The sequence below is a fragment of the Eumetopias jubatus genome, unplaced genomic scaffold (genome assembly GCF_037043125.1).
Source record: "Eumetopias jubatus isolate StellerSeaLion01/CBP00866 unplaced genomic scaffold, mEumJub1_p1.0 scaffold_1, whole genome shotgun sequence".
In the NCBI taxonomy this organism is placed as follows: Eukaryota; Metazoa; Chordata; class Mammalia; order Carnivora; family Otariidae; genus Eumetopias; species Eumetopias jubatus.
Genome location: NW_028274807.1, coordinates 79,407,818 through 79,427,034, shown reverse-complemented (window position 1 = coordinate 79,427,034; position 19,217 = coordinate 79,407,818). Strand labels below are relative to the sequence as shown.

Here is a 19,217-nt window from a genome sequence, read left to right as displayed (position 1 = left end):
TTCAATATGAATGAAATTCCCAGACTTGTAATAAGATAAATCCTCCCTCCCGTAATTGGTCGGTACTCGAAGCGGAGCCTTGTGATTGGTGGAGAGTCCGAGGTGGAGGGCGGGGGTAATTCATGTACCTCGAGTGCCCTCTCTTGGCACCGGTTCGTCCCACCGCCTTTTTACGTAATTTTCTACGACTCGCGGCTACCGGGGCTGAGCGGACTCCTGTGGCGGCGCGACTCTCTGACGTTTCCTCCTCTAATTGGCCCGGAGCTGCGGCTGCAATTCGGAGGCCTAAGTGGCCGCCCGCGCCGCCTCGGAGGTGAAGTGTACTGCGCTGATTGGCTGCGAGGCGCCGGCCGCGTGTGATGTCCCGGGCAGCGATTGGCTCTCGCCTGCTCAGGGCTTCTCTCCCGGGGACTCGGGACTCCCGGGAAGTGGACTGGGCAGAGGAGGGGGCGAGCTAGCTGTCGCTCCGGACCAAGGAGGAGACCCCGGTGTGAGGCGGCCTCTCAGTGCCGGGTGGGCTGGTGAGCTGACGCGGCGGCGGCGGAGGCTGTGAGGAGCGCGTGGGCTAGGGACCGGCACAGAGGCCGGCACCGAGAAACCATGGCCCCGCAGAACCTGGGCACCTTCTGCCTGTTGCTGCTGTACCTCCTCGGGGCCGTGATCGCCGGGTGAGGAACAGGCACCCGCGGGCACGGGGCCCGCGAGTCTGTCAGTCTTGGCTGGGGATGAGGGAGCATTGCCAGACTGAGGGAGTGGAGAGGGGCGCTGTTGAGGTTGGGCGGTGGGGGCAGAAGAATGGGTCGTGTGGGCCAGGCTAGCGGGGTGGAGAGGAGAGCAGTGGGTGGCACGAGTGAGAAGGGCTTAGGTCCAGAGGCCCTTAGAGCTAGATTTGACCAAAGGAGTGGGATTTGGATGCAGTGCCAGACACACCGTGGGGGTGGGGTTGCTGCTGAGCTGCAGAAGAGGACCATACAAAGTTGAGCCTGCAACAAGCCACTGGGGGAGGGGGGGTGATATTAAAGTGGGTGGGTTAGGATGCGAGGCTGAGTGACGAAGGACAGGTAGGGAAGCCATGCTGGGACTGAAGAAAATTGGATTGAGGAAGCAAGGCCGACTCTTTGGAGAGTTCTTGTATTTCCCAGCTTCTTGAGATAATTCAGCCTATAGCTGTCATCATGCTTCACTGTCTCTCGCCATGTACATTCTTGAGAAGCTTTATGATCTTATGAACGCGAAGAGCATTTCACCGACAGGTAGTGAGGTAGAATTCAAGACCATCCATCCCCACCCCACATACAAATTCTCTGCCTCTGAAGGAACCACCTAAATTCTCATCTGTAACATGAAGATAATAAGGTGTCCCCTGTGTGAAGGGAGTAGGACCACCTGAACTCTTAAGGATTCTTCCAACCTTTTAGATCCATGATCCTAAAGCGTGGTGACCACAGGATACGATACGCCAGGCTCATATTAGAATGTGGGGAAGTCTTAGCTTCTAACAATTCATACATTTCTCTAACTGGAGGAGATGCTACTTAGCAAACCTTTAAACTTTAAAATGCTTGTTATTTCTTAAAAGTCTTTTTCCCTGTGCATATATGCTTAAACTTTGTTGTCATTTTTTTTCCTTGTGAAACATTTTAAATTGCTTAACAAATTAATTTCTTCTAGGTAATGCTCTATTGTTTTTCTTAGTATGTTTTTGTTAGTCCTTCACTTAAAGCAACACATACCCTAAGATGTTTAAACAGAATGTCAGTATGAATAGTGTTAATTCTGTAGCTTTAAATGTCAGCCTTTTTATAAAGAAGTCTTTTGGGAACTGTAATATTGATGCTGAACTATGCCAGCCATCTTTTCCCTGGGCTGTTACTTAGCCATTTTTATATTAAGCATATTCTAAATAAGCCTCATTCTTTAAACAGCTCTTTTGGTATTAATTTTAGTGAACCTTTTGATTTATTTAGTCCTTGTCTCAGATCTCAAGGGTGTTTGCAGATTTTGGGGGGGAGGATAAAGCATCTAATTAAGTCTCATGGAATCCCTTGGGGGTGATAATTTTTCAAACTTATTCCTGAAATGATTAAAGGACTTTCCAAAATGGGACTAAGAGCTTATGAAATAATTTTTTCAGTGTTCTGTCTTATATCACCTGGCACCCCAATGCATTTTATACCCACTGCATTTTAAAATCACCGTCACTACTACGTTAGCATGTCCTTTGTGAACAACTTTCCCATCCCCTGTGTTGAGAAATGCATTTTCAGAGTAATTTTTGATGGCTAAAGTGACTCTGGCAAAAGGAGTAGGTTTTTTTGAGCATGCTTATTCATTTCATCCAACGATTATTTGTTGATGTCTTCTGTGGACTACAGTCCCTGACCTGAAAGTTTATTATAGTCTGTTCCATCCATTGGTCCTTCATTTAAAGATTCCTTTTATAATTAATTTGGTTCCAGCATAGGCCCTTGCAAGGAGGTCGCTGAATCTGTACCTTATCTCCCAGCTCATGCCATATGTATATTTGTAGCTCCTGAGACTTTTAGGCTCCTACATATGCGCTTCAGCAACTGTCTGTAATTAAAACTTGACCAAGACAAACCAGTATAACCACTAGCAATGAATTCAAGATTGATATTTTCTCTCACTTTTAGCAAAATAACTCCAAATGGATGTTACTCTTTCTTCAGGGTTCTCACTAGGTTTTGGCTTAACCTCTATGTTAACCTCTCAAGTTAATTTCAGTCACTTCATGTTTAACATTCCAAACAAAGCTACCTAATGTAATCTTTTTGGATAAAGAAATCATCCTTTGGTTTTTATTTGACCTTTGGAAACAAATCATTTGAAGTCACTAATAGAGGGAAGGAAAAAGGAGAGAGTTAATTTGATTATATGGTTATTGGTTGGAAATAGCATGTGACCATAAATAAAATAGTTTTCTTGCCTGAAGATAGTTCTAAGAGAAGCGTACCACAGATGTTTTGAATAATTTTGGCAAAGTTCAAAAAGTGCATAGCCTCTCATTGTGACTACTTCAATATATAAGACTCATTACAAAGTCTGATGTGTTCTCTTTTTAGTCATTCTTTTTTGTGTGTCACATGTATACCTTCATTTTCCTACCTGTTTGCTCATACACAAACCTAAATGTAAAGGAAAAAATTCACTTTTAAAAAAATGTAATGTATAGCTCTTTAATGAAGTACCGTCTCCTCCTCCCTACTCCCCAGGCGAGATTTCTATAAGATCTTAGGGGTGCCTCGCAGTGCCTCTATAAAAGACATTAAAAAGGCCTACAGGAAACTAGCCCTACAGCTTCATCCTGACCGGAACCCTGATGATCCTCGAGCTCAGGAGAAATTCCAGGATCTAGGTGCTGCTTATGAGGTGAGTTGGGAAAAAGATGAAGTATGAATAAAGCCTACAGATAGAGAGGAGTCAGTGTAACACAGAGTAACACTCCTTTCTTTCAGGTCACTTCTTTTTAAAAATAGACAATAGATAAAAATAAAAGTAGTGTTTGCTGCTGTATTGTATAATAATGTTAGTATATGCTATTTCCTAATTTTTTCATACTGTTTTTGTTTGATTAAGGAGAGTAAGGTGAAAAAGATGAAAGAAAGAAAGATTGATAGATTAATGAGTAGATTGATCACCATTCAATCAGTTTGGGAGCTAGAGCCAGAAATAGAAACAAAATCTAAATGAGGATTGCAAATTAACATGTCTACATGGACCAGACACACAACATGCAGGGCAGTTATAAGATAAAACATGACAGTGAATATTCTACCGCCATGTTGGGAATCAACAGGGATTGATGAGGACTGTGACAAACTGAAGCCTTCTTGCCCATTTCCAAGGGGACAGCTGTTACTCAACCCCAGCCAGTTTTTGCCATGTACAAATGGAAACATGGTGTTGCCAGATCATGTAATTTTTCAAGAGAAGTGGAAATCCAGATTTTTCTGTAATTCTTTTGATTGGAAAATGTTGGTAACTAATTCAATTTAAAAATTTCTTTTTTGTGCAGATCAAACAAAACACAGCTATAGTTTGTAATTTCTAGGCTCTAATCAGGAGATGAAGATACTTTGATCAGTATCATATCATTTAATCTGCACTAGGACACCATGAAATATAGTAGAGCTGGGCATATTCTTACTCCTATTTTCTTTTTGTTTTTTTTTTCATTTTTAATTACACCAAGGAATATTTATTGAATGCTTAATGAATTATTTACTATTTGGAAAACTGTTGTACACAGATTCTTTCAACACTATGGTGAAAACATTTTACAAATAAGTTCTAATAATCTTTTGTCTATTAGATTAGGAGGTAGCTATTTTGTGTTGCAATTCACTTTTCCTCTAGAACTAGAATAAGAGCTCCAGCGGGAGCCTTACTGAGGTATAACTGACAAAATTGATGATGTTTAAAGTGTACATCATTATGATTTGATGTATGTATACATTGTGAAAGGACTCTGCCCGTGTAATTAATAACACACCCAGCACCTCACTTATTTGTTTCTTTTTATGGTGAGAACATTTAAATTCTGCTTTCTTAACAGATTTCAGTTATACGTTACAATGTTATCACTCTAGGGATAACATTCCCATTTTCTAAAAGGGCACAGGAAAAAATAATTTAACTCTGAAAGTTATGGAGCTAAAACTTCTGAATTCAAGTTAAAACCCTGGATAGTGGAAGGCTGGAGCCAAATTTGAAAAATATTTTAGTACTGGGAAAAACCCCAAAGGAAGGGATCCCAAAGCCTAAATTAAAGAATCCACTGAACTAAAACAGTGATTGATACCTAGGGGAAACCTAGAGCTAATAGGGTTCCCCTTTCTTCTATTGACATATTTGGGGATCCTATAGGACTGAAATTCCTAACCTGAGGCCCATAAATAAACTTGGTAGCATTGGTGGACTCTCTTAAATTATATGTAACATTTTGGTTCTTGTTGATAATATGGATTCCATATTTTGCACTATTTTCCTATAAATATTCCCATTTTTTGCTAGGAAGCCAATAGTCCAAAATATGTTTTAGGGAAGCTGTTGCTAAGAATTTGTCATGTTCTTTAGAGTCTACCATGTTGGGGCACATGGGTGGCTTAGTTAGTTGAACATCCGACTCTTGATTTCAGCTCAGGTCATGATCTCAGGGTCATGAGATAGAGCCCGACATCGGGCTTCATGCTGAGTGAGGAGCCTGCTTGGGATTCTCTCTCTCCCTCGCCCTCTGCCCCTCAGCCACCACTTGATGTTCACTCATTCTCTCTCTGTGTCTCAAAAAAAAAAAAAGAAAAAAGAGAAAAGAAAAATATTTAGAGTATACCAGGTTCTTTAGCTATGACCTAAGCAGGCTATACATAAATCATTCATGAGATTGCAGTTTATTTAACTCTAAGAAACTTTCTCATCACTAGTTCAAATTTTCTTTTTTCTTTGTATCACTCACTTCATTGCCTTTGGTCCTTAGATAAATTAGTGTTCACAAATCAAAATCGCAGTTAACTTGAAGAGTCTTTTGTGAATACAAATCTGTCTTCTCTACTGAATTGGGATTACTGCTGGCATTTTAATTAGTTGAGACTCTGGGTTGATTGGCCAATCATCTAAGAACCTTTATTTTCTCTTGAAAATAAAATAGTTTCCAAGACCATGGAATAAAATTGCATTCTTTGGACAGAAGAAAACTGAGGAGGAAGTGAATTATAATAAATAACTTTAAGGATAGTTTTGGGGGTGGTTATTCCAGGAGCCTCTGCTTTTTGTAAAGAGGCTGACTTTAAAATAGTCTTTGGGGGTTTTATTTTGTGTGTGTGTGTTAAAGATTTTATTTACTTATTTGTCAGAGAGAGCACACAAGCAGGGGGAGTGGCAGGTGGAGGGAGAAGCAGACTCCCCGCTGAGCAAGGAGGCCGATAAGGGACTCAGTCCCAGGACCCAGAGATCGTGACCTGAGCCAAAGGCAGACACTTAAATCATTGAGCCACCCAGGTGTCCCTGTTTGGGGGTTTCAAAGTGGTGTTTTTTATAGACCCAAATGTGGGGTTCATTTCTTTGTCAAGACAAGACCACAGTAGACTTGAAAGTAAAAATATTGGAAGTCCAGGTTTTAATGAGTTTTGGGTTTTGTTTTGTTTTGTTTTTTTTAAGTTAACTGCCCATTTCTACTTCCCTGATGTAGCTAATTTTTTTTTTAGGATATTTACCAAAATATTCCTTTCATGTGAACTATCATAGTGCCTTTAGTCAAGTACTCTGGTCACTTCTGAACTAACCCGTTTGTCTCTGCTTTTAAGAATGCTCTCTCTCAGGACGCCTGGGTGGTTCAGTCAGTTAAGCATCTGCCTTCGGCTCAGGATCGAGTCCCACATTAGGCTCCTTGCTTGGCGAGGAGTCTGTTTCTCCCTGTGCCTGCTGCTTCCCCTGCCTGTGCGCTCTCATTCTCTCTTTCTCTGACAAATAAATAAATAAAATCTTAAAAGAAAAAAAAGAATGCTCTCTCTCATACACTCAATTTCTTGTAACATTTAAGATAAATTTAGAAAAAGAACATTTTTGCAGTGGCTCCTTACACATCATTCAGCCCAGAGCCAAAAGTGTGTCCTGTTTATATATGCCAGGCAGGTCTTCCCTTTCTTTTGCTGAGTCAACAAGCTCCATCTACTTCCAGCCTCTCTTTTCCTGAGCCAGTGCAAGTATGGGTTGGAAATAACTTTCCCCTTCAATCTGCTGTCTAAATAGGAGATTTAAAATAACAAAGAAAGTATAAAATTATTTAGTTGTCAAAATTATATATGTGGGAAGCTTTTACTTTTTTTGGCATGTTGAAAGCAGATTTTAAAGAGTACGGAAGCTTATTTTGTTTTTATATTCTTTGGTATTATAAATGGAATGGGCCCAGTCTTTTCAAGCTGTGAAATTGTCCTTGAGCAGTCTTCATAGAGCAGTGGTTTCTTTGTTGGTTTGTTTTACTCTCTGTAATTCAGACTCAGAAGGTTACAAGCTTAAACATATATGGCAGACAGCATTCTGCTACAAAAGGATTTCTACATACCCCCAAAATGGAAAAGGGAATATGAAAATATAGCAGTATAGACCTTTCCGAAGGGCCTGTCGTTTGATTCCCTTGACCTGTCAGTCTCCTAATGTGTATGGGGGGAGGCACCTATATGGTGTGGACATGTAAGCCTGAACAGATTTTAAGGCTGTCCCATTTTACTGAGTCCATCATTAATGACAGTCTGTCATAGTCATATCCTAATGTATGGTTCAGAGAGCTACTGTCTCATAGACGTGAACAGCACAAGCACAAGAATCAAGCTGCATGGGAAGTAAACCTGAGGAATTCATCTCACCTCTTTCCTGTTGCTGCCCTCCCCTTCACAGCCACACTGCTAATCTCAGATACGATTTTTATGTGACTAGGCCAGTTTTGGTAAAGACATGAACTGAGCACTGTGGAAGTTCCAAAATGAACAGCGCATCAAAGAATTTAGTCTGCTAAAGAAAATATATATGTGCCTTAGTGCCGTACATAATGAAAACTGCATTCCACAAACATCTTAGACACAGTATCAGAGTTTTAAAAAAAAAAGCATAAATCTGAATGTACCTTCATCGCATATAACCAACTCCTGATCTTTTCCTCAACTGGCTTTTGTCCCCAGGTTCTGTCAGATAGTGAGAAACGGAAACAATATGATACTTATGGTGAAGAGGGATTAAAAGATGGTCATCAGAGCTCCCATGGAGACATTTTTTCTCAGTAAGTCATTTGCCCATCTGCAAAGTGTTAGCATCTGAGAATGGATCATTGGATGATTATTAAAGATATATCCTTACTCCCTTGTTCAGAAGCTTTTGATGAAGAATAAAACTCAACTGATTCTTGACGGAAAGGTCAATCCTCCTCCTCCCTGTGGGAATGCATTCTTCTCTTTTCATAAAGTTCCAAAAAAGACAGGGAGCACTGAAAGTGCTGTCCATCCAGCTCACCATATCAATCAAATTACCCTGACAGTGTTGGGGGCCCTGTATGTTGGAAACCACTATATGCTGTCTCTTCTCTGTCTTAGAATCTGCAAACCGTTAATGCACAAAATTATTCTTACAAGCAGAGAGAGAGAGAAGTTCCTACTCCCATACCCAAAATTGCCTCTTTTTCATTCTGTCAACAAGAAAGGGACAGGTACGGTAATCAGCATTGGTGGAAGGAGTTAGGGTAGAGGCTCTTTATCTCCTGTTGCACATGACTCTCTGGGAGTGCTAAATGGCTGGAATAATACACACCTTTCCCTCACGCTCTTTGAACCCCTCTTTATTGAATTTCTGTATGCCTGGATGGATGCCATATAAGATCTTAATCTGGGGTTTCAAATGAAGTTATAAACAAAAAAATGTTTACGTATGCTTTCCTATGGGGAGAGGTTTATTGCTTTCTTCAGATTCTTAAAGGGTTTTATGAACCCTTTCCCAAAGAGGAAGTAAGAATCACTGTTGCATACAATGGTTTTCCCCATTTAGTATTTGGGGGTGACAGTAGATTTTTCAGGACTTGTGAAGATGTGTGCGTAATATGATTAGGAAGTCCTTTTCTTCCCCAGGATTGATTTGGTTGTTTTAGCCTCCCAAGAAAGTGTCCTGTTCCTTTTGGCTATTAGAAGTGATACCAGAAAGAGAAAGCTTCCATCTGTACCAACCACCTCCCCCCCCCAACCCCCTGCAAATCCTCCCTCTCTGTTTTTGTTTAAGATTCAGGGAATCTATTCACCAAGATTGGTTGGTGGGTGGGAGGGAGTTACCCAGTTGTCATCACTGTGCTAACATCTGAGGCTTCTTAACATCAAAAATTAACGTTAAGATTAGAAACCTGCACATTTGAAGGTCATTGTTTGTATGAATTCAAAGTGATGCTTTTGTTACTTACAAAAATTGATTTTGGTTCTGTAGAGAACAGAACTTCCTTTTTCTTAAGGTCCAGAATTCTACTAAGGCTGATGCTTTTTTAGCTTATTTAATTATGTACCCAAGAGTTTTATACAGAACAGTAGCTTCCTTGACTAAAGCTAGGTTCCTAAATATACAAAGTGAACACTACAAATGTTCAAAATTACCATTAGAGTCAGCATTACCTGAGTTTATATATCCTGTGCCCTTTCTCAGTAAGTCCATTATATCCTGATATCCCTGATACTAAAACAGATTATTATTATTGATTAAGCCCAACTTTGAATTCATCAGCACACTGTACTTAGGCACTTTACTGTATGTCTGGACAATATTTATTAAAAGGAGAATTTTTTTGTGGCAGGGGACAATATAGTTGATATTAATTAGTATTAATAATATTAATAATAAATAATAGTATTAATTAAAAGTTGTGTATGATGTATGACTCTCAATGTATTAAAAATGTCAGGTTTTTACACAATTTGTTGGTAGGACACAATATTGTATCCATGTGAAGAAAACTAAATAATTGAAGACATGAACTCTGCTTTCTTTTCCTGATGATTTTACACTTGTCCACAGCTTCTTTGGAGATTTTGGTTTCATGTTTGGAGGAACTCCTCGTCAGCAAGACAGGAATATTCCAAGAGGCAGTGATATTATTGTAGATCTAGAAGTCACTTTGGAAGAAGTATATGCAGGAAATTTTGTGGAAGTAAGTTCAAACGATACAGCTAGTCATATTAACTCCCAGAAGTTGTTCTTTTGACTAAAAACAAGAAATTTCTGAGTCCCTTCCCTGTCTTTTGGGAGTCGGGAGAGTGACCACATGTACCGAGTTGAGTTAATCATAATCCTTGGTTCCATGATACGCAGTTATTGTTTCATGAACTCATCGCCCAGGCCAAGAACTAACTACAAGCAGACCACCACTTATGTCTGCTCCAGGCTACTTCCCTCCTCCATTCCTCTGCCTCCCTTCATAGCTAGCTACTGTCCTGAGTTTTGTCCTTACTGTTCCCTTGTCACTCTTGTTTGTTTGTTGTATTATATATGTATGAATACCTGAATAATGTATTGTTACTGTTTTTGACTTTGTAAAAATGGTTATCATACCATACCTTATCTCCTGGGACTGGTGTCTTCTTTCACTATTATGTTAGTGATTGGTGCCTGTTGCTGTCACTGTAATTCTGCTGAACAGAATTTACGTGACAACAGTGTATTAGTAGGCATGTAGGTTATTTCCAGATTTTTTTTCACTTCCTTACAGTGCTTTTATGAACATGTTGTACATATATCCAGGTGCATGTGAGCAAGAATTTCTCTTGGGTGTATATACAGAAGGGTGGAATTGCTGGGTAATGTGAACCAATGTTGATTTGATTTGTACAAGGTGATTCCATATTGTTTTTTCAGTTGATTACTACCAGCACTTCCACCAGCAGTTTATAAGAGATCCTATAGATCTGCCACCTCTCTAAAACTGTGAATTATTAGACTTCTCAATTTTTGCCCATCAGGTGGGAAGTAATGTTATCTCATTGTGGTCTTGATTTGCATTTTCTCAGTTCATAATTAGGATAGACACCTTCCTATATTTAGTGGCCATATTTGTTTCCTCTCTTGTGCAATATCTGTTCATATTTTGCCCATATTTTTTTTGCCCTTTTCTTATTGATTCCTAAGAATAGTTTATTCTTACTACTAACTTTTGTTGGCTAAATGTAGCCAATCAGTTTGTAACTTGTGTTTTCATTATATTGAAGATTTATTTAAAATGAAGAGAAGTAATTAATTTTAACGTGACCAGATTTATCAGTCTTTACTTTTATGGTTAGTTTTTGTGTCTTGTTTAAGAAATTCTTTTCTGCCCCAAAATCAGAAAACGAGTCACCTATAGTTTCTACTGGAACTTTGGGATCTTTTCAACTATTCTGGTTCTTTAGCCTTCCCTGCTTCCTCTAGGAGAGTGCCGTATTTTGTTTCTGGCTCACTACAGTCTTCAACTATGTCCATCCTAATAATATCCCATTGGCTATGTTTTTATTTCAATTCACATTTTTAAACATAATATCTCTACTGGATCCTTACGTTATTTCTTACATTATTGCTAATGTCTTTCCTTATCTCCTTAAATATTATTATGCTTATTTTAAATTCTTGGTCTCTCTTCTCTAATACATTTGCTTAAAATAGATGTTTTATCCAGTTTGTTGTCTTTTCTAGGGCGTAAGGGGCATATAGCTGGACTTCTCAGGTGTCTAGATGTTTTTTTGGCCTTTGAGCTTGTATTTCCCCCATGGGTATCAGCAACTCTCTTTCCCTGGTAGAGTGTCTTGGGGCAAGCCTTTGTATAGTGGTTTTAACTATGTTTTATTTGTGTTCTTGGAGGTTTGTTTGGTTTCGTTTGGTGTCTGGGGTCTGTTGTTTTGGAGGAGGGGGCCAAATGGTGCTTGTCCCAAGGCAGTTCAGGAGAGAGATAAGAGCAGAACTTCAGTGACTTTTCTCTAGCATCTCCACAGTGGCCCCCAGTAGCTGCTATGCCGAGGTGTAGCCGCCATATTATACACGTGCCCATTCCAAACAGCCTTCCATCTGTAGAGTTTTCTAACCAATTGAGTGTTATAATTATTATTTCCTGGAATCCATGTTTTCTTTTAGTTTTTTGAGGATTTTGGAGCAGATAGCAAGTAGCCCATGCATATGTACTTGCTTGACAAGAAGCATTTTCTTTAGTTGTGCTTTTGCTCTGAATAGTTGAAAGAAGAGGACTGGACAGTTGCAGAGGATGCACTGGCTTCTAATACTGGGGTTTGGTCTGAAGGGTGGGGGAAAGGGCACTGAAAGTATTTGGGCCGTCTCTCCTTCAAAAGCAAGATAGGTTGTTGAGGTGGGAGAGGGAGGTGAACCTAATGAGCTCCCCTGTTCCCTCCAGACCTGTTGTCTTCAGTCATCAGTAATACACTGTGTACCTCACTCTGTGCAGTTAGTGTGTCCCTAAACAAAAATCCAGTTGTTGTAAAGGATGTCAGTGACCTTGCCATTTAAATGACCCCATGGAAAATTCTTTTTCAAGGAAAAATGACCTTGAGAGAGCATAATAATTAAAAGCACAGACTTTGGAGCTAGACTGCCTGATTTCAGATACTGCCTCTGCCATATTTTAGTTACGTGACCTTGGTCATGTTCCTGAACCTTTCTGTGCCTTCATTACTTGCCCTCTAAAATGGAGACTGTATCAATATCTACTTCATGAGGTTATTGCGAGGATCAAACAAGTTCATATATGTAAAAGTGATCAGAGCATTGCGCGGCACGGAGTAAGTGCTATAGAGTGTCTACTCTAAGTACTGTTGTTGTTGTTGTCATTTATTCTGTTGACCTAGGCTTTCATGTATTTGTAAGGGGCTTTTCTCCCAAGCATTTGTGTCCTCCTGCTGCATGAACATGTGCCTTGTGATTAGGTGTTTGACTGATGAAACAGACAAAACCGGGAATACATTTCTTCATGTGCCTTGGTTCCCACATACCTGGGGGGAGCAGCGTGTTTGGTTGCAAGCAGCTACAAAGAGGTGACCATTGTGTCCCTCACATGTTCAGTATCTGAATTGAGATAGCAGTGGAAAACAGTCCTAGATCAAGTTGCCTGGAACAAGGAAGTGTTTTCATTAGATTTATCATAGCTAATGGTATGGTGGCAGCTAATACCAGCTTTTGAAGGCTGTGGTTGTACTCCAGGGGTTGTGCTTGCACAGCTCAGATTTCTTAAAAGATAGCAATTCTGTGAACTGCTTTAACTCAGGGGTGTTTAGTTGTGCCTTAGAAATGCTGATATCAGGGGCGCCTGGGTGGCTCAGTCATTAAGCGTCTGCCTTCGGCTCAGGTCATGATCCCAGGGTTCTGGGATCGAGCCCCTAATTGGGCTCCCTGCTCCGCGCTTCTCCCTCTCCCACTCCCCCTGCTTGTGTTCTCTCTCCTGCTGTCTCTCTTTCTGTCAAATAAATAAATAAAATCTTTAAAAAAATGCCAATATCATACACGTTATTTTTTGGTTCTCTTCTTTCTTAATCTCCTCTCTCTTTTCCAGCTTCAGATGTTGGGTCATTTAAGTATCCATTTGCTTCATTCCTGTATGGGGGTGATTTGTAACTCCACAAAGGCTTCTGTCAGCGTTAGGTCTCCCTGGGGTATAGCTTGCCAGAGAAGGGAACATTCCAGCTCCGATACGTGTGCAGCCCTGATCAGTTGAGGAAGCCAAAGGCTCTTTTACAGAGAGAGAAGCTGATGTTGTTTATGTACTTCTTAGGTAGTTAGAAACAAACCTGTGGCAAGACAGGCTCCGGGCAAACGAAAATGCAACTGCCGGCAAGAGATGCGGACTACCCAGCTGGGCCCAGGTCGCTTCCAGATGACCCAGGAGGTGGTGTGTGACGAGTGCCCTAATGTCAAGTAAGTGGAGCACCTTCTCTGTTCTACCAAGAGACACTTTCATCCTCTCACTTGTCTAATAAAATGCTAATGGTCCATACTGAGATTTTTTCCTCTATCTCCCGACACCCTCCTCTCTCTCTCTCTCTCTCGTGTTACAGCAGAGGATAGAGCAAAGACGTGTACCTTTTTATTTTTCCCAAAAATGTTTCTTCTAAATCTCTCCTTCTGTGTTTCTGAACTAATAAGCTGTGCCTTTAACTCTGAATATACTTAGCAAATGTTAATATTTCATTTTTCCTACTTGGAATAGTAGAGCAGTCATATATGTCCAGCTAACATTGCAGAATAGAGAAGTACTATTTGCTGATTATGTTATAAACATAACTATTTAATTGGACTGTACATTTATATATATCAAAACTGGATCACTTATTTGTGGGATCAGGAAAAATATCAGGTAGGATAAACTTTGCTTCTGATTCCTATCCTTCCAGGTGCAAATTTATGTAAGAGTGAGTAGTTTTCTCTGTTACTGATCACTCAGCTCAAAGTAATCAGCTCAAAGTAATCAGTCTACTGCAGGCTGCTTTGGAGGCAGCAGTTACAAGATTATATAATATGTAGTAGTTTTGCCCTGGCTTTTGGCATGTAGGAGATGTAAATAGATCTCAGATGGCTATGTCAACTAGAGGTATGGAATAGTCTTTTAAGAAACAACTCTGATAGAACAGAAAAAATTAATTATGTGTATGTGGGGTTTGGTTTGTATTTTCATTTTTTTCTTTCTAAATTCTCTCTTTCTCAGACTAGTGAATGAAGAACGAACACTGGAGGTAGAAATAGAACCTGGGGTGAGAGATGGCATGGAGTACCCCTTTATTGGAGAAGGTGAAATACTGATATTGATGTTTTACTGTCATAATTCTCTGTTCTCTGTGTGCTTGTGAATACCAGCAACCCCCACCTCACACCATATCCTAATGGCCACGTAGTAAGTGCGAGTATCATTTCCAGCACTCTCAGGTCAGTTTTAGTGCACAGAAAGCCTTTCATGGCCTTCCTGGATGTTCACCTTAAACCGCGGCACTACAGTTTATCTTTAGAATATCACAGCCAAAAGTGACTACCTAGTAACTTTTTATCTAGTAGCCTAAGTTATATCAAAATTTAGGGTGTTCAGACCCTATTGGATTAATTTTAACTCAGCAATGAAAGACAATATGTAGCTCTGGTTGGCAGTAATAAAATCTCTCAGACCTCACCTTTGAGGCTTCTGAAAGAAAAGAAGCTTTAAGACTTTATATTCAAGAAATCAATGAATCTTTCTTTGTTTAGGTAACAGGTCAAGTTATTTTTTGCTGTGCCTGAGATACAGGTGATCTTCACTAATAATCCGAAACTTGATATAACCAGTTAGAGACACTGCTCTCACAGGTAGACTTGATAGGCCACACCTAAGGTAGTGGCTTTAAAAACTTCTCCTAAACTATAGATAGATTTGCAGCGTGTGTCCTGTGTGACTTAGAGTATGCCATCATGTCTTCTAACTAGGTGAGCCTCATGTGGATGGAGAGCCAGGGGACCTGCGGTTCCGAATCAAAGTTGTCAAGTAAGTGATTGGATTTTGGAGGCCTTCTCTTTAGCCCCCACTTTTCAGATTATTTGGATTAGAAAGAGATGGATAGCCACCAGGACACTGCTAGAGTTTTCCCTCTGTTTCGTGCCCTTCACACCCTAAATGATGATCCTTTGTGACAATACAATACTGAAAATTTGGGGGTGTGGCCAAGGATTGAGCTGTTAACATATTTACTCAGGACCTACAGATCCAAAAGATGTTGGAAGGAAAGAATTGACAAGACAAGTAAGGAGTTGTAAAAGAGAGGCAAACATGAATGGGACTCAAGGAGACCTGTGGTTTCGACTGAGGAAGCATGGCACCACAAGGATGGAAGACTTTAGATAGAAAGAACTTTCTTTTACATAATATGCAGCTTCTCTTTAGCATGAAGTGCTGCTTATATAGGAATTTTGCCTGGGACTCAGGCTTTCTGGTTTATTATTTCTCTCTTGTTACCACCTTGGAAAGCAGCAATTACCTCTGCTTCTAAGGATTCATTGGAACAAGTTTCCCACATAAATATGGAGAAATGGGCCCCCACTGCCTAGGACTTTCCCTTCTACTTTCCTCTAGGACTTTCCCCAGCTTTCCTTACCTACTCTATCTTTCTCACATCTTCGCAGAGAAACTGGAACATGTGCTATTCCCTGAATAAACCTGGTACCTTCTCAGGTCCTGGTCTTTGCCAGAATTCCCTCGTACCCCAGCTCCCCCTCCCCCATTTCTACCTTATCTGCATCTCTAGAACTGACCTGACCTTGAGCCTAGCTCTGGAGACCTTCCCAAACCCGTTCCCAATGCCCATCGCCCAGTCCTCACTGCCAGAAGTTGTCTTTCTCTTTTCTATAATCTAACTACTCACAGTTTTACTTATGTGCTTTGCCTTCTCCTGATTTATAAGCTTCTTAAGCATAGGATTTAATAAATCTTACACAACTTTATAGTTCTGATTAATACTACACACAAAGGAGTATCTAATAAATGCTTATTGTTTGAAAGACTGGTATTCATCCTTTCGCAAGATTTTTCTAAAACCTTTTGAACACTTTCCAAAGAAAGATGGAAGTTTTTGATTTTTACCTTACTCTGTTTTTAGACACCCAATATTCGAAAGGAGAGGAGATGATTTATATACAAATGTGACAATCTCACTAGTCGAATCTCTGGTGGGCTTTGATATGGATATTACTCACTTGGATGGCCACAAGGTAAACAGATCAATTTTCCTGCTTACTGTCCTTTTAAAACCTTCATGTGGGTGGTTTGGAGATTACGTGTTTGGTTTTTCTTTTTATTTTGAAAATGTATTTCTTTGGCTTGCAGTATCCTAATGGTGTTTCCCTTGTCCCTTCATCCTTGCTTCTGTGCTGAGCTGTGACAGGAGCTGTGGACACAGTGCTCACTAGAAGCCGTGTGTTGTATTTCAAGAGTCCTAGTCCAGTTCCATACCCTTTTGCTTTCTAGGTACATATTTCCCGGGATAAGATCACCAGACCAGGAGCCAAGCTATGGAAGAAAGGAGAAGGGCTCCCCAACTTTGACAACAACAACATCAAGGGCTCTTTGATAATCACTTTCGATGTGGATTTTCCAAAAGAACAGTTAACAGAGGAAGCAAGAGAAGGTGAGCAGTTTAATGAGAGAGAGTATGTGCGTGCCTGTGTATATGTCTGCGGCATGTGAGTATGAGAACAGGGGAGGGACAATAAAAACAACACCCTCCAGGGACATCAGACGTCAGACACAGGACCAGGAAATGAACTTGACTTTCTATAAAGGAGATACTGAAAATTCTTCTGTCACTATGTTACAGAAGGCTGTGTGAGCTGGGCTTTGAATCCAAGGTGTGGGTGTGAATGTGAAAAGGAATCACATAAAACAAATTAGCTGGACCAAACCGTAAAGGGAAGGATCGGGTGTACATTAGAAGGGCTAGAGGCTGAGGGGAGGGGTGGCATCAGCAATGGCTGCTGGAGGCAAGGGCCCAGTTGGTGCATCCTAAATAGGAAGAGGAAGGAGAACAGTGAAAGAAGCCAAAACTGTAAAGAGGAGAAAGAAGAAGGAACGGAAAACAACTGAAGAGCTTTATTTCCATTCTGATGGCTTCTTCTCATTTCTCATTTGATAGGGTTTTGTGGGAGGTGTGTGGTCTGTGTGCCTGAGAGACAGAAAGAGACAAGAGGTCGTCTTGGACATATATGTGCCCATGGGTGGTGGAGGGGATCCACACGCAATGAACTTGAACATAGGTAGTTATTTGTTTAATTTGGATCTGCCATTGTCATACGGCCTTTTGTGAGCCTCCCTATGGAACCTGCTCTTTAAATTCTAGCGAAGTCACATTTTTTTGATAGAATTCACTTGTTCCCTCTTTCTTCAGGTATCAAACAGCTACTGAACCAAGCATCGGTGCAGAAGGTATACAATGGACTGCAAGGATATTAAGAGTGAATAAAATTGGACTTTGTTTAAAATAAGTGAATCAGCGATATTTATTATCTACAGGGGTTTTTTTGTGTGTGTTTTTGTTCTTATTTTCAATATGCAAGTTTGGCTTAATTTTTTTCTCCTAACGATTGTCATGAGATGAATAAGAGGGCTTAAGAATTTGTCCATTTGTGTTCAGAAAAGAATGACCAGCAAAAGGTTTAATAATACCTCTCCGTTTGGGGATTTAATGTCTGGTGCTGCTGCCTGAGTTTCAAGAATTAAAGCTGCAAGAGGACTCCCGGAGCAAAAGAAACACAATATAAAGGGTTGGAGTTAACTGTTAGCTACTTCGTTCAAAATGCCAACTGGAGAAGTCTGTTTTTAAATACATTTTGTTGCTATTTTTTTCTTGACTCCTGTTTCTTGTTGGTTTAGCTGCCCTGTTGTCCTTCTGTCTCCATCTGGTCACTTTCCCTTGATCCGCCCAGTTGCCCCCTGGCTTTCTATGGGCTAGTTGGGTTGTCTCCTACTGGCAAGATGGACACACAAATCTGCAAAAGGCTGGTAATGATCCAGTCCCCATGCCCAATCAAACACATATAGTATCTTCTAGAAAGGAGCTTGAAGAAACTGAGTAGATTAGAGATTGGGGAACATGAGTCAAGGTTACACAAAGATCTAACTATTCCTGAGAAAGTATATTTCCTCTCATTTAATTTGGGAATGATCTGATATGGATACTTTGCTGTTTTTGTTTTTTTTTTTAAAGATTTTATGTATTTGAGAGAGAGAGAATGAGAGAGAGCACGAGAGGGAAGAGGGTCAGAGGGAGAAGCAGACTCCCTGCTGAGCAAGGAGCCCGATGTGGGACTCGATCCCAGGACTCCAGGACCATGACCCGAGCCGAAGGCAGTCGCTTAACCAACTGAGCCACCCAGGCGCCCTACTTTGCTGTTTAGAAAGCACTTTTCATATATACAATCTTGGTTGACCTCATGATTAAAAAGCCTTTGGTTTGTGTTAGGAACGAGCATGACCACTGGCTCTAGAAAATGAATGTGAGGTAGACCTGTGGATTACTTTTGGCTCCCCGAGTGGCCCCTGAGTCAGAGGGCACGTGACTTTTGAACCCCCTTCACTCTTCTACAGGCCCGTCACACTACTCCTTGTATACGTTTGGGCTTCTGGCCTCAGCTGGTGAGGGGTTCAATAGCGTCAAACAACTTCTGTTGCAGGATGTGTGCAGCTACCTTCCTGCCATCCGTGGAGTTCCAGCAGCATTCCCACCTTCGTTCAGGTAGCCAGTGCTGCTCTTTGCCTTTTTGTTGCATTTTGCCCCCGATTTACAAAAATGAGTGGACTAGGGGAAAAAAATGAAAATTTCATCAATTTAGAACAGTTAAGAACAAGATGAAAAGAAGCAGCACACTTTTAACCTCAATCGGATACTATTTGGACTTGAATACAACTGTGTGTTCCTTTGTGAAGGAAAAGAACAAAATTAAAAGGCTTATTTGAAATGCTGGAAATCTATTTTAGAATTCAAATGAAACCATGTAAATACATATTTAAGTTTCGTGGACTTTTTGTACATTTGATCTTCATTATATACTGAGTTACCTCATTGAACATTTTTTAGAAATAATCATCATTTCCCGTACATTTCTTGGCCCAAGGGAACTCTGGATTGTTATCTGCACTTGCTCATCCCCCTCTTTCTAAGATTTTTTGCAAGAGTCAGTCACATCCTAAGAGCTAG

At 40.5% G+C, this 19,217-nt stretch overlaps 1 protein-coding gene across 1 annotated transcript; it reads left to right on the top strand.

Moving 5' to 3' along the window:
• Positions 1–383: 383 nt before the first annotated feature.
• Positions 384–17,871, top strand: DNAJB11 (DnaJ heat shock protein family (Hsp40) member B11). The gene is made up of 10 exons (XM_028101041.2): positions 384–668; positions 3,234–3,390; positions 7,692–7,789; positions 9,556–9,688; positions 13,283–13,425; positions 14,213–14,295; positions 14,959–15,016; positions 16,125–16,236; positions 16,493–16,652; positions 17,409–17,871. Exons 1-10 carry the CDS (start codon positions 601–603, stop codon positions 17,471–17,473), a joined length of 1,077 nt encoding a protein of 358 aa, XP_027956842.1. The 5' UTR covers positions 384–600; the 3' UTR covers positions 17,474–17,871.
• Positions 17,872–19,217: the final 1,346 nt, after the last annotated feature.